The sequence below is a fragment of the Phacochoerus africanus genome, chromosome 15 (assembly GCF_016906955.1).
Source record: "Phacochoerus africanus isolate WHEZ1 chromosome 15, ROS_Pafr_v1, whole genome shotgun sequence".
Classification (NCBI taxonomy): Eukaryota; Metazoa; Chordata; class Mammalia; order Artiodactyla; family Suidae; genus Phacochoerus; species Phacochoerus africanus.
In genome coordinates, this window is record NC_062558.1 from 104,202,932 (window position 1) to 104,217,501 (window position 14,570).

A 14,570-nucleotide genomic window follows, 5' to 3' on the forward strand; every position below is an offset into this window, starting at 1 on the left:
CAAAGTGGGGTGGAAGTTTTGTATACCTCTCGGTTACCCATTGGGGTTAGCTGTGGTAAAGAAGTAAGGATTAGCAATCCTGATTTTGTGTAGGCTGACTGCCAGCTAAGATACATGTCCCATTTTCCTGAGTAAGAACAGACTGGGTAAGGGTAGTTATATTGGAAAGTTCTAACTTGATAAAGGTAATTCATGGCATTAGTGCCATAAAACAACCTAATGTGAATATTTCTACTCTTCTTTATGACTGCATTCGCTCTGGCTATTCTGGGGTTATAGAACCATTTTGAATGAGGGTGTTAAATGAATATTCATGTAAACTTTTTTTTTTTTTAGAATTTATTCATTGAAAAAGATACTAGGTTCACAAGGAAATAATACTTAGATAATGTAACAAGAGTTTCAACTGAGAATGAGTAAGATTAATTTGTGTCTTCTTTATTAGTATTCAACAGTCACTCACAGTTTTAGTTCCACGTGTCTGGCCTTTTTTGCATCATACTATATCATCAGTTCGAAGAGCAGCATTGGAAACTCTGTTCACTTTATTATCAACACAGGACCAGGTAAGAACTAATAACTATAGTAGTCAGAGACCTCTTATTCATTCTTTGCTTGCTGTTTGTGGTTGACAAATGGATGGTTGGCAAAACACATCCCAGATTAGATGGCTACATTTGAAGCTCTGCAGTATGATTCCTAAAGACTGATAATAAAATTGCTAAGCACTTGTCTCCTCTTAAGGATTACTTAAACTTAAGAGCATGGTATTTCCAAAGATAGTATACTTCAGGAGTAATACATTGAAATGCCCACAGAGATCCTTCAGGTAACATCAGTGTGTGAATGGAATCTATTATGAGTCAAGAAGTCCTTGTAAAAGGCTTCACATTCCTATTTTTAAAATAACTCTTGGAGTTCCTTTCGTGGCTCAGCAGTCAGCGAACCCAACTAAGAACCATGAGGTTGTGGGTTTGATCCCTGGCCTTGCTCAGTGGGTTAAGGATCCAGCGTTGCCGTGAGCTGTGGTGTAGCTTGCAGACACGGCTCGGGTCCCGCATTGCTGTGGCTGTGGTTTAGGCTAGCGGCTATAGCTCCAATTCAGCCCCTAGCCTGGGAACCTCCATATGTCATGGGTGTGTCCCTAAAACAAACAAACAAATAAATAAAATAACACTTAGGGTCAAACAAAATACTAGAATTTAGGGAACCGTAATAAGGAGTTCATTCTTCTATCATGCTGTTATAAGTATTACAGTTTGAGCTGATGGTCTTTAAAAAGCAGTGGTTAATTTTTTTAGACAGTAGATTAAAGCATGGATAAATGTCTCTTTTGTGTTCACTAACCATGCATTTCTATGTGAATTAGGAGTATTCCATGTAGACCTGCTTTAATCTGCAGCATGATCTTGTGTTGCACCTCTGTGAATCAACATTTGTGAATTTTGTTTTGCATTGTCTTTTTTTGCTAATCAGACTCCTCGAAGAAAAAACTGTTAGGTCTGCTTTGTAATCCTTAGTTGATCAGGCATGACCTTCATATGACAAAACTGGCATGGGTGGTTCTGAATTTTCACTTTATTTTTGTTCTAGTTTTGTAAATTATGCCCAAATGTTTTTGTTACAAGTATTCTTTTTTTTTCTTTCTTTCTTTTTTCTTTTTAGGGCTGTATCTGTGGCATATGGAAGTTCCTAGGCTAGGGGTCGAATTGGAGCTGCAGCTGTCGGCCTCTGCTGTAGCCACAGCAATGTGGGATTTGAGCCATATCTGCGACCTACACCACAGCTCATGGCAGATCCTTTACCCACTGAGCAAGGCCAGGGATCGAACCTGCATCCTCGTGGATACTAGTCAGCTTCTTAACCTGCTGTGCCACAGTAGGAACTCTGATAATTCATTTCTTTTTATCACTGAATAATACTCCATTGTATGGATATCCACAGTTCATATATTCAGTGCAGGGTGTTCTGGGAAATTAAGAAAAAAAATCCTATGTGGTTCTTACCTTGGAAAAGTTTATGGTATGATTGTGATAAGACTCATATAATTAGTTTAATAACCTTTGCAAAAAATTAAATAATGGAAGAACAGGATATGAGAGTTACCAGGAAGCAACACTGAAGGGTGGACCAAGTACTGTAAAATAAGGGGGATTCGGGTGATAAAGTTAAAAAAACTCATCTTCCCTTACTTCTCCCTATTTAACATCTAATATCTTCACTATGTAATTTTAGAAGTATTTCAGAAGTAATTTTCTGAATAATATGTCAGTTTCAAATTAGGCAAGTATAAAAAATGTATTTTGGAACAGAAGAGCTTTTCCCAGTCTCCTCCTTTTAGACTTTTATTTTTTATTTTTATTTATTTATTTATTTATTTTTAATTTTCCCACTGTACAGCAAGGGGGTCAGGTTATCCTTACATGTATACATTACAATTACATTTTTCCCCCAGCCTTTCTTCTGTTGCAACATGAGTATCTAGACAAAGTTCTCAATGCTATTCAGCAGGATCTCCTTGTAAATCTATTCTAAGTTGTGTCTGATAAGCCCAAGCTCCCGATCCCTCCCACTCCCTCCCCCTCCCATCAGGCAGCCACAAGTCTCTTCTCCAAGTCCATGATTCTCTTTTCTAAGGAGATGTTCATTTGTGCTGGATATTAGATTCCAGTTATAAGTGATATCATATGGTATTTGTCTTTGTCTTTCTGGCTCATTTCACTCAGTATGAGGTTCTCTAGCTCCATCCTTGTTGCTGCAAATGGCATTATGTCATTCTTTTTTATGGCTGAGTAGTATTCCTTTGTGTATATATACCACATCTTTCGAATCCAATCATGTGTCGATGGACATTTGGGTTGTTTCCATGTCTTGGCTATTGTGAACAGTGCTGCAATGAACATGCGGGTGCACGTGTCTCTTTTAAGTAGAGCCTTGTCCGGATAGATGCCCAAGAGTGGGATGGCGGGGTCATATGGAAGTTCTATGTATAGATGTCTAAGGTATCTCCAAACTGTTCTCCACAGTGGCTGTACCAGTTTACATTCCCACCAACAGTGTAGGAGGGTTCCCTTTTCTCCACACCCTCTCCAGCACTTGTTATTTGTGGATTTATTAATGATGGCCATTCTGACTGGTGTGAGGTGGTATCTCATGGTAGTTTTGATTTGCATTTCTCTTATAATTAGCGATGTTGAGCATTTTTTCATGTGTTTGTTGGCCATCTAGACTTTTAAATATATCCTATTTCCACATCTTCTAGTTATTCAGATAGTGCATGATCCTTTTAATTTTTAGGTCTTAATGTTTGTTGTTTCCCATATCCTTCTATGTTTGTTATCTGTGCCTCTGAATTCTTTTGCTCTTCTTAAGAAAATTTTTACTGGTGTCACTAATGAAATTTACCATGGTTTCTGTCAAGCCTTTATCTTCATAGAGTGTCTCTTTACTGGAAGCTTTGCTGTCAGTGAAAGTTAATATTGCTGCATATAGGTTATTTTGTGCTCCATCACTGCCCTAATCCTTGCTCACTAGTATCCTCATCATTGGGGACTTGGCCATGACCCAGATCACCCACTTGCAGTATATTCTGCTTTTGGGGCCCCACATATATCCTTTACTATTTTTGTTTGATTTTTTTGTCCCATTCCCCCCCCTCCCCCGTAATAGTACAAAGCCAAACTCTTTTAGAATACCTTTCTTACTACCACCACATATTTTTCAATTTTGGGAAATTACTTAAATAGTAAAAAAGAACAGGGTATTATAAAACAGCATCCATATATCTACCATCCATATATGGCATCTGTTATAGTTCTGTCTCATTTGTTTCAGATTTTCATAATAAAAAATATAAAGAATAAATTGTAGCCACCTTAGAACATCACTTGTTTTCTAATTTACTCATTTTCTTTCTTTTGTATATTTATAAAAAATCTTATCTTCCTTTCCCTAATACTTTGCTTAAGAATTAGATCAGTCTTTGTATAATTAGTTTCTTTACAATCATAGTGTTTCTAAAAGGGGAGAATTTGAATGAGTCTTAGGATAATTTGGGGGACTCTAGCCTTATTTATTTATTTATTCTTCTTTTTCTTTTTATGGCTGCACCTGTGGCATATGGAAATTCCCAGGCTAGGGGTCAAAGTGTAACTTCGGCTGCCAGCCTATGCCACAGCCACAGCAATGCCAGATCCAAGCTGCGTCTGTGACCTGTGTCACAGATTGAGGCAACCATAACCCACTGAGCAAGGCCAGGGTCGAATCTGCCTCCTCATGGAGACTATGACAGGTTTTTAACACACTGAGCCACAGGGGGAATTCTACCATAGCCTTATTTACTTGCAGAGTGGTTAGTAATTTGTCATTGCCTACTACATTAGAATTAAATTCCTGTCTTTCTTGGCTTCTCCTATTTGGCTCTTGTCAACCTTTTCCTCTGCAATTTCCTAACAGATAACCTAGAGCCAAGAAAAATTTCTAAGGCCACACCTGTAACCCAGTTGTAGCCACGTTACATTCTTTTGATCAGAGAATCTTTGTTTATAGCTTATCACCAAACTGCCAACTCCCCCCCAACCAAATAATACCTTCTGTCTTAAATATTAGCCCCCTTTCTTCCTCTTTGTAACTTAACTTTCCTCAGGGAAAAGGTCAGATCTCCAGGCCATAAAACTACTCCAACTTTTAAAACTCACGATGCTTTTTCTTTACATCAACTATTATTTAGGGAGTTCCCTTTGTGGCTCAGTGGTTAACGAATCCTACTAGGAACCATGAGGATGTGTGTTTGATCCCTGGCGTCGCTTAGTGGGTTAAGGATCCAGCATTGCTATGAGCCGTGGTGTAGGTCTCAGACATGACTCGGATTCCACATTGCTATGGCTGTGGTGTGGGCCATTAACTCTAGCTCCGACCCATCACCTAGCTTGGGAACTTCCACATGCCACAGGTGCGGCCCCCCCCCCCAAAAAAAGTAAACTTATTTAAATAAAGTCGTTATGCAGTGAAAATTTTATTATTTAGTAGTTTTTTCTTTTTTTTCTTTCTTTTTTGGGCCTCACTTGCATATGGAAGTTACCGGGCGAGGGGTAGAATCAGAGCTACAGTTGCCAGCCACAGTCACAGCAACACCAGATCTGAGCCATGTGTGTGACCTATGCCTGTGACCTACGCTGCAGCTTGGGGCAGTGCCGGATCCCACTGAACAACGCCAGGGATCGAATCCGCATCCTCATGGATACTAGTTGGGTTCTTAACCCTCTGTGCCACAGTGGGAACTCCATATTTAGTGGTTATTTTTAATCTTGTAATTTTGGCAATGTTTGCTTTCTGAGAAGATTTCAGAGTAAACAATGCCTAATGCTTTTATCTGTTACTGTGCTCCTCCATAGCATTGCCTGATGTTTGTTATTCATTAAAAGCTATGTGCATACTCTCTTGTAATGCAAGTCCATGCATGATCTCTTATCTGCAGTTTTGAAATCCAGAACTTTTGTAAGTTAAGTTATAAAACTACTCATTTGGTAGAAAAACCTGACCATTCTGAATAGAGGTTATTTATTTATATAAGTCTTTATCTTATTTGGTGTGCCTGTTCACAAATTTTGCTGGAGAAATATTAATGTGTTTTATTCAGGTGCTGCCTCAGACCTCTGTTGAGGATATTTAACATGATACATATATACAACTTCATTATTGTTCTAAAATTTGAAAAAAATTGTGAATTTTATTTTTTTTACTTTTTAATTTTTTGTCTTTTTTTTTGCCATTTCTTGGGCCACTCCTGAAGCATATGGAGATTCCCGGGCTAGGGGTTTAATTGGAGCTATAGCCACCAGCCTACACCAGAGCCACAGCAGCACGGGATCTGAGCTGCGTCTGCAACCTACACCACAGCTCATGGCAACGCTGGATCCTTAACCCACTGAGCAGGCCAGGAATCGAACCCACAACCTCATGGTTCCTAGTCGGATTCCTTAACCACTGAGCCACGACGGGAACTCCAAAAAATTGTGACTTTTAAAACATATTTGGCTCCAGGGAATCTGGACTAGAGATGATAGGCTTGTTGTGACAATAGATCTAGCCTCACACTAACTTGCCTTACTTTTTCTGAGTTACATTCTGTCACTGTTGTTTCCTCTTCAGTGGTGTAATGAAACGATCCCTTACTTAAACATAGAATCTGGGTTCTAACCTTAGCTCTACCATTTGTTAACTTTTTGACCTGATCAAGTTTATTTAATCCTCTGGTGACAATCTCTACTCAGCCTTTCTCAGTTATATATTGACCAAGTAAGGTAATGTGTATGAAAATGCTTTAAAATGTTAATGCTACACAAATATAAATTATTTTTTTATTTTATTTTTTTTGGTCTTTTTTTGCTATTTCTTGGGTTGCTCCTGGGGCATATGGAGGTTCCCAGGCTAGGGGTCTAATTGGAGCTGTAGCCACGGGCCTATGCCAGAGCCACAGCAATGCAGGATCCGAGCCGCATCTGCAACCTACACCACAGCTCGCGGCAACGCCGGATCGCTAACCCACTCAGCAAGGGCAGGGACCGAACCCGCAACCTCATGGTTTTTAGTCGGATTCATTAACCACTGCGCCACGACGGGAACTCCCAAATATAAATTATCGATAGTAATAATAATCATTAACACTTCTATTTCTGGGAATTCTTTTCTAATAATTTTGAAATCTTATATTATGGAGTGTAAGAATGATATTTAATTTTATTAACAATAATCCAAGCTAATATTAAGAGGTTAACTTTATGTGTGAACTGCAGTAAGTACTATAAATGGGGTGGCTATTGCAGATGAGGGGACTGATGATCAAAAATCTAACTTTCCCAATCTCATAGTAAGAGACTCAGCTCAGATTCAGATCTAATTCTGGCTACTTTCAACTTCTAGTTTTACATGGAGACAAAATGAATTGTGTCCATTGAATTACTTTGCCATTTCTAAACATGAAGTCACCTTAAATACAAAGTGGAAAAAATGACCTTTGTTTCTAATTTACTACTTAGTTCTGTTTTGGCTTCAGTTTCTAGCTTCTCAGCCCATTCCCCTTGATAATTCCAAGGTAATTTGGTTAGGCTAAACCTGACTAGAGCTCATTGCATCATTACTTAAGACTGATACCTCTGTTCCCTTGAAAGTCCTCTGGTTATCTTTAGTAATTTTGTTTTCTTTAGCTTTGTAAAATTAGAAGACTTTATAAGGGAGATTTTTTTTTTCTTCCATTTTAGGGCTGCGCTTGCAGCATATGAAGTTCCTAAGCTAGGGATCAAATCAGAGCTGCAGCTGCGGCCTGCGCCACAGCCACAGCAGCACCAGATCTGAGCCATGTCTGCAGCCCACCACAGCTTATGGCAACTCTGGTTCCTTAACCCATTGAACAGGGCTGGAGATTGAACCCACATCCTCATGGATACTAGTCGGGTTCGTAACCTGCTGAACCACAACAGGAACTCCCATAAAGAAGATACCCTTAATCTTAAAAATGTATCCCATCATAAGTATGTATGAAGACATGCACATCTCTAAAATGTTTTTACATAGAACCACAGTTAATATAGTTACTTATAAAATCTCATTTCTCTCAGACTTTTGTGACATACCTTGGCATTTGTGAAAATGAATCTTTTAATCTCTGTCCCTTTTTCTCTGATGTTACATTGAAAGTATTGGCAAGCCTGGCTTCTTAGGGAGCATGAAATAAGGACTCTTAGGCAAACCAGATTAGTTTCTTTTGGTAATGACTTCAAATCAAGGTGTAACTTTTTTGGCTGAACTAGGAGCTTGACAAAGAAAATGAAGGAATTTATTTTTTTATATTGTCCTCTTAGCCTCTGACTGTATTTGTTCATGTGAATCTATCTATGAAGGTATATGTCTATTGGTGAACTACTTACTGGAAATATCTAGATTAACTAGTGTTGATAACCACTAACTGAACCAGAACTCGACTTCATGATCTAGGAAGGTATGCTTCTGGGCATTAGTATCTGGTTCAGCCTTGTTTTGTTGACTAGGTCAACTTTTCCATTCAGTTTGCATCAGAGTCCCTTTGTGAGTCATTCCAAAATTTCAGTACATGCGGTACTGACTTTTGTTTGAAAGGCAGGCATTAGCATGAAACTCATATTTAGCATGAAGGTATACATGAAATTGAGTTGGCGTCTGGGGCATACTCAGTCAAGGATGTAAGAAAATTTAACATATGCATATGTAGAAAAGGAAAGAAAGAGCAAGAGAAGAGAGTTGACTAAGACTCTGGTGTTTGAGAACATTAGCATAATTAAGTATTGGCCAGATTTTATAAAGGTATGAAAAAGGGAGAGCAAAGTTTAAATGTAATAAAACAAGACATAGCTTGTCCAAATATAGAATTGGGGTGATGGGGTTTTTTGGGGGGTTTTTTTGGCAGTGAGCCAAAGTAAGACTTCAGACCAAATTAGTGAAAGAACTCAGAATTCAGTGTGATTTGTCACATCGTGGTAGCTTCTTTCCAGAATTTCTTCCCTGCCCAAATTATTTGATATGTAGATAGAAATGATGATGCATTTGCCTACAGGCAAGAATCAGATGTTCATGGTAATGATCGATTGCTGTTTTTTTCCCCACATTTACCTGTTTTGTGGGTGTGCTTGTGAGAGGATAAAAAAGGGGACATAGCAGAATGGGGCCGGCAAGCTCTTACCCCCACCTAAAGGTGCCACTTTTGCCAGATAGAGATTTATTGCCAGCTGCAGTTGTGGAAAATTTTGCATATTACCAACTACTCCCTGTGACTTTGGACCATTGCTTCAAGGGGGGATTTATTCAGTAAATATTTTAGTGCCTACCGTGTGCCACAATTTTCTAGATACTAATCGGTATGAGATAAGGTCTCTGCCCTTCTATATAGAGCTTAAAACAGGAAACTAAGCAAGACAGTAGAAGATAACTAGATAAGCCCTCATAAAAAAATAATGATCATTTCATAAAGCCATCATTACATAATGAGGTAAGTATCTGGTAGGGGGAGACAGTGCTGCTGGACCCTTACTAGTGAGGTGAGTGAAGGTCAAGAAGGTATCTCGTTCAAAGTGAAGCATAAGTTGAGACCTGAAGAATGAGTGAAATTTAACCAGGTGAAGAGCAGGGTAACAATCAGAGGAACAAGTACATGTGAAACTCTGTGAGCAGGAGTGTGCATGATGGCACTAAAGAGGGAGTGAAAGGATATTGGTGTGGCTGAAGGATGGAGAGTAAGGGATGACCAGAAATTGCACCTTGATTTTCAGGTACAGTGACATGTCTGATAGGCTTATCTCTGTTTGTCATCAGCTTTCCTTATTGTGAGTTCCAGGAAGGCAGAACGTAGGAGGGAACACTAGTCTGAATAAAGGATCTGGGAAGAGACTACCACATTCTTGTCACACTAAACTGTCAGTCATTTATTTCCCTGAGTAATTCCCATAAATGCCCTCCCCCTGTCTGATCCTTTCTACAAAAACGTTGGGGACTATGTTTAGCACTAACATAAAGTGCTAGCTAGCTATTGTGTTAATTATATAACACAAACCAAAATAATTTTTTAAAGCCCTCTTAAAACATGAATTCACATATCATTTGAGTTGTAGAGGTTCAGGTTATAGTTAATTTAAATCTAGAGAAATAAAGGAGTTCCTGTCATGGCTCAGTGGTTAACGAATCCAACTAAGAACCATGAGGTTGCGGGTTTGATCCCTGGCCTTGCTCAGTGGGTTAAGGATCTGGTGTTGCCGTGAGCTGTGGTGCAGGTCGCAGATGCGGCTCAGATCCCGCATAGCTGTGGCTCTGGCGTAGGCTGGCGGCTACAGCTCTGATTAGACCCTAGCCTGGGAACCCCATATGCTGCGGGAGTGGCCCTAGGAAAGGCAAAAAGACCAAAAAAAAAAATCTAGAAAAGTAAAGAGTCTGTGGTAGAAATTTTTCTGTATTTTTCAATTACATTCTGTTAGACTAATACTAAACAGTCATCAAAACTTTCCAGACTTTGCCTAAGATTTGAAGGGAAATTTTTGACTAGTAGATTCCTAGTTAGTAGCATAGTAGAAATCTGTTGACTTTTTTTTTTTTTTTAATTTGGGAAGGAATATCCTAAAGTGGATAATCTCTAAAGGACTGAAAATACTACACCTCACACTGCACCACACTCCCCAACTAATTCAATTTAATAAACCTATAAATATAAATCAACAACATTGGGTTACCTGCCTAAATCAGTGCTTACTGGAAGACAGGTGTAGAATTAAAGCAGGTAGACCAACTTTCAGATTTGTGAGAGGCAGATTGACTCTGGATGGGCCAAATTAGACCTAGTGATCTTCTAAGAAATGCTAATGGTGAGCTAAAGCATATAACTTTTTGCAACCATGTCTAAAAGGAGATGCTTGCACAATTGGACTAAATTTGGCCTACAGCTGCTTTCCCAGCCTTATCTTATATTATCTACAAAGCAGACTTTATGTTATGCTTAGGAAGAATCTACATTTTTGAAAATACTACTTCCTGTGATGATGTTGACATGCACATTTTGGGGTGGGTTTTTGTTTGGTTAGGTTTGGGGTTTTGTTTTTCATCTATTTTTTAAAATTTTATTTTTCTCTATTTATTGACTTTACTTTTTAGAACAAGTCTAGATTCACAGCAAAATTAAAGCACAGAGAGCCCATCCATATACCTTCTAGTCTTCCATAAACACAGCTTCTCCCACCATCAACATCCCACACCTGAATGGTACGTTTGTTACAGTCAGTGAACGAACACTGATACATCATTATCAACCAGTCCATAACTTATATTAGGCTTCACTCTTCATTCTGTGAATTTTGACAAATATATAATGACATCTTTGTCATTATTGTATCATACAGAATGATTTTTCTACCCTAAACCACCCCCCTCCACTGCCATCTATTCATCACTTCCTTTCCCTGATGGTTCTTAATAATTATAAGTAGAATTTACTAGAGTAACAAAGTTGATAGCCTGAGAAAACTGCTATAGTTTATATCACACTCATTTATAAACGTAGGAGAAAAAACTTCATCTGTAGTGTAGCATTGGGATCACCAAGCAACTATTTGGATTTCCATTGATGGGGTTGGAGGTGGTAAATAGGATGGGGGGGAAATGAGAAATAATAGTAATTATGAAAGAGTAATATTATTTGCTTGTTGCAGATTAGCTTTCCTAATTCTATTAATATTGTCCCTAATTCTCTCTAATGAGAAAAGAAAGAACTTGCCAATTCTCTTTTCCTTTCAATGAAAAGTAGTTAAGGCAAAGCAAATCAATGAGTAGGCTCCCCCAGCTGATGATTTTGCAATCAGTCTATTTTAAACTTCAAACCATTGCAAGAAACATAAAAAGGGAGTTCCTGTCATGTCTCAGCAGTCAACAAACCTGACTAGCATCCATGAAGACGAGGATTTGATCCCTGGCCTTGCTCAATGGGTTAAGAATCCGGCGTTGCCGTGAGCTGTGGTTTAGGTTGCAGACACGGCTCAGATCCTGTGTTGCTGTGGCTGTGGTATAGGACAGCGGCTACAGCTCTGATTGGACCCCTAGCCTGGGAACCTCCATATGCTGTGGGTACAGCCCTAAAAAGACAAAAGAGGTAAAAAAAAAAAAAAAAAAAACATAAAAGAATAGGGCCAGGGTTATTAGTTTTCCACTAGCTAGAAAATTGTAAGTAACTTTCTAAGTTATGCATTATCCCTAGACCTTCTGGGCTTCTGGAATTTCAGTTAAATTTTTCAGATTTCTCTTCAATCTCTTCTAGACAACATATTTTTTACTTAAATCAGTTATGGAAGAAGGTGATGTTAACTGTGAACTAGTTAATAAAATTTTTATCTCTTACTCAGGGAGCTTATAATTATAATAGACAACACGTGAGATTCCTTTTCTTAGAATTATGGGCACGCAATAGATACTTAGGCACTATTTGATTGCTTGATTTGGGTGAGCTTTTAAATTATTGATAAATTCCTTAGATTGAGGTTCTAAACCTGGATTTAGGGAAATCCCTGAACCCTTTGAATTTAAAGCAAAATGTTATACTTAAGTTTATGTAAGTGTACTTTTCTAAGAAAAGAGTGTGCATAGATTTCATCAGATTTTCAAAGGGTCCCTGACCCAGAATAGATTAAGAACCTTTGCTTTAATTTTACAGTGATGTCAAAGTTGAATTTACTAGGTTGGATTTCATCTTGCAGTTCATTACTTGCATTAATGGTAAATACCATAGAACTGAAGCCAACACAGTAGCAATAATCTGATCATCTGTCAGATTTCCCTGACACAGCAATAATATGTAATGTAACCAAAGAGATGTTCCTGTTAGAACTTGCTTCTGTAAACAGGATGATTTGAGTCTATTGCAGAATTCATTGTTGTTGATTGTAATCAGGTTTTCTCTAGCTTCCTAGCAATTGTATTAAATTTCTCCAAACTGTTGGAATAATAAATAGGATATTGTTGCTCCAGAATCTTGTCAAAATGTATCACCAGTTGAACCTTTTTGATAAAGACATACAGTCTTTTCATGTTAATACTTCTGTTACTTGACATATCTTTTCAAATAAACTAACACCCAAGAATTATATGCTATAGTTTTGATTCTGTTTTTGTTTTTAGAACTCTTCATCGTGGCTTATACCTATCCTTCCTGATATGCTTCGACATATTTTTCAGTTTTGTGTTTTAGAAAGCAGCCAGGAAATTCTGGACCTCATTCACAAGGTACATGGTGAATATATCTCTACTCCTTTTCCAAATATCATGGGTAGATTTAAATTTTTCCTCATAGTAGTAGTTATGTTGTTGATCAGAGATTTTAAGAAATTAGAAATCAGCCAAGAGATTCAGATAGTCTGGAGATATGCAAGATGAGACAAGGAAAGAGACTTCTTATAGAATATAATATAAAGTCCTGGCTGGCCATGCTATTTTATGTGACCTACTAGGAATGTGTTTTAAACACTTTTTTCCCTTTCTTTTTTTTTTTTTTGCAACTCACTGTAGCAAGTAGAAGATCCCTGGCCAGGGATTGAACCCATGCCAAGCAGCAACCTGAGCCACAGCAAAGTATCTTTTAGGATTTATTGGTAATAAATATATAATCTGATTGTCATAGTTTAGACTTGTACTCTTTCCCCTTCCTTATTAGCAAGATTGGTCATATGTATTGGGACCTTTTAAAGAAGAGCCACTTGGTATATTTAATACTCCTTATGGAAGGAGATAGGACTGTTGTACACTTTTTTTTTTTTTTTTTTGGTCTTTTTGGTTTTTTAGGGCCACACCCATGGCATATGGAGGTTCCCAGGCTAGGGGTCCAGTTGGAGCTATAGCTACCGGCCTACGCCACAGCCACAGCAATGCAGGATCCAAGCCAAGTCTGTGACCTACACCACAGCTCTCGACAACACCAGATCCTTGGACCTACTGAGCGAGGCCAGGGATGGAACCTGCAACCTCGTGGTTCCTAGTCGGATTCGTTTCTGCTGTGCCACGACAGGAACTCCACTGCTGTGCTTTTAAAACTTGTTCAGTTAGTCTTGAATTATTGGCCTCTGAGGTGGTTCATTGTTAACAACCGTGGATTAACAGTGGTGGAATTTCTGCCTGCTGGCCCTAGCCCATTTGATGTTAGGCATCAAGAAAGGTGCCATGGGAGGAGTTCCCATTGTGGCTCAGCAGATAAGGACCCAACATAGTCTCCAAGGTTGTGGGTTTGGTCCCTGACTTTAGTTGGTCAAGGATCTGGCATTGTTGCAAACTGTGATGTCGGCCAAGATGCAGCTCAGATCTGGTGTTGCTGTGGCTGTGGTGTAGGCCTGCAGCTGCAGCTCTGATTCAACCCCTAGCCCAGAAACTTCCATATGCTATGGGTGCAGCCATAAAAAGAAAGGGAAGGAGGAAGGAAGGAAGATACCTCAATGGGGTAAGACTTATACTGTTCTTAAATTTTTTTTTGGGGGGGGGGCATCTTTTTTTTGCCATTTCTAGGGCCACTCCCGAGGCATATGGAGGTTCCCAGGCCAGGGGTCTAATTGGAACTGTAGCCTCCAGCCTACACCAGAGCCACAGCAACATGGGATCCGAGCCACGTCTGCAACCTACACCACAGCTCACGGCAACGCCGGATCCTTAACCCACTGAGCAAAGCCAGGAATGAACCTGCAACCTCATGGTTCCTAGTCAGATTTGTTAACCACTGAGCCACGACGGGAACTCCTACTGTTCTTAATTTATATTAGGATATTACTACCTCTAAATTTAGCAAAGGGTATTTATCAGGAGCTGTTAATGTGTTGAAATGTGTGTTGAATATAGGACTGCATGTTAAGCTTTGTAAGTACCTTCAAAGACTTACTGAGATTTTGATAACTTACTTTTATGGGTATCTTTTTTTAATGATTTTCATAAAATATTAAGGAAAATTCTTTGTATTCATTTTTTTAAAAAAACTTTCTTTTGTATTACTCTTTTAGGATACAAACCTACCCAAAAAGCATTTAATA

General features: G+C 38.7%; 1 protein-coding gene across 3 annotated transcripts in view; it reads left to right on the forward strand.

The window, feature by feature from the left end:
- BTAF1 (B-TFIID TATA-box binding protein associated factor 1) overlaps positions 1-14,570 on the forward strand; it is a 112,191-nt gene that overhangs the window by 49,634 nt on the left and 47,987 nt on the right. For all 3 annotated transcript variants that reach the window (XM_047762809.1, XM_047762810.1, XM_047762812.1), the window contains 2 exons: positions 446-566; positions 12,682-12,786. In XM_047762809.1, the coding sequence (XP_047618765.1) occupies positions 446-566; positions 12,682-12,786 (226 nt within the window). The remainder of the gene's footprint in view (positions 1-445; positions 567-12,681; positions 12,787-14,570) is intronic.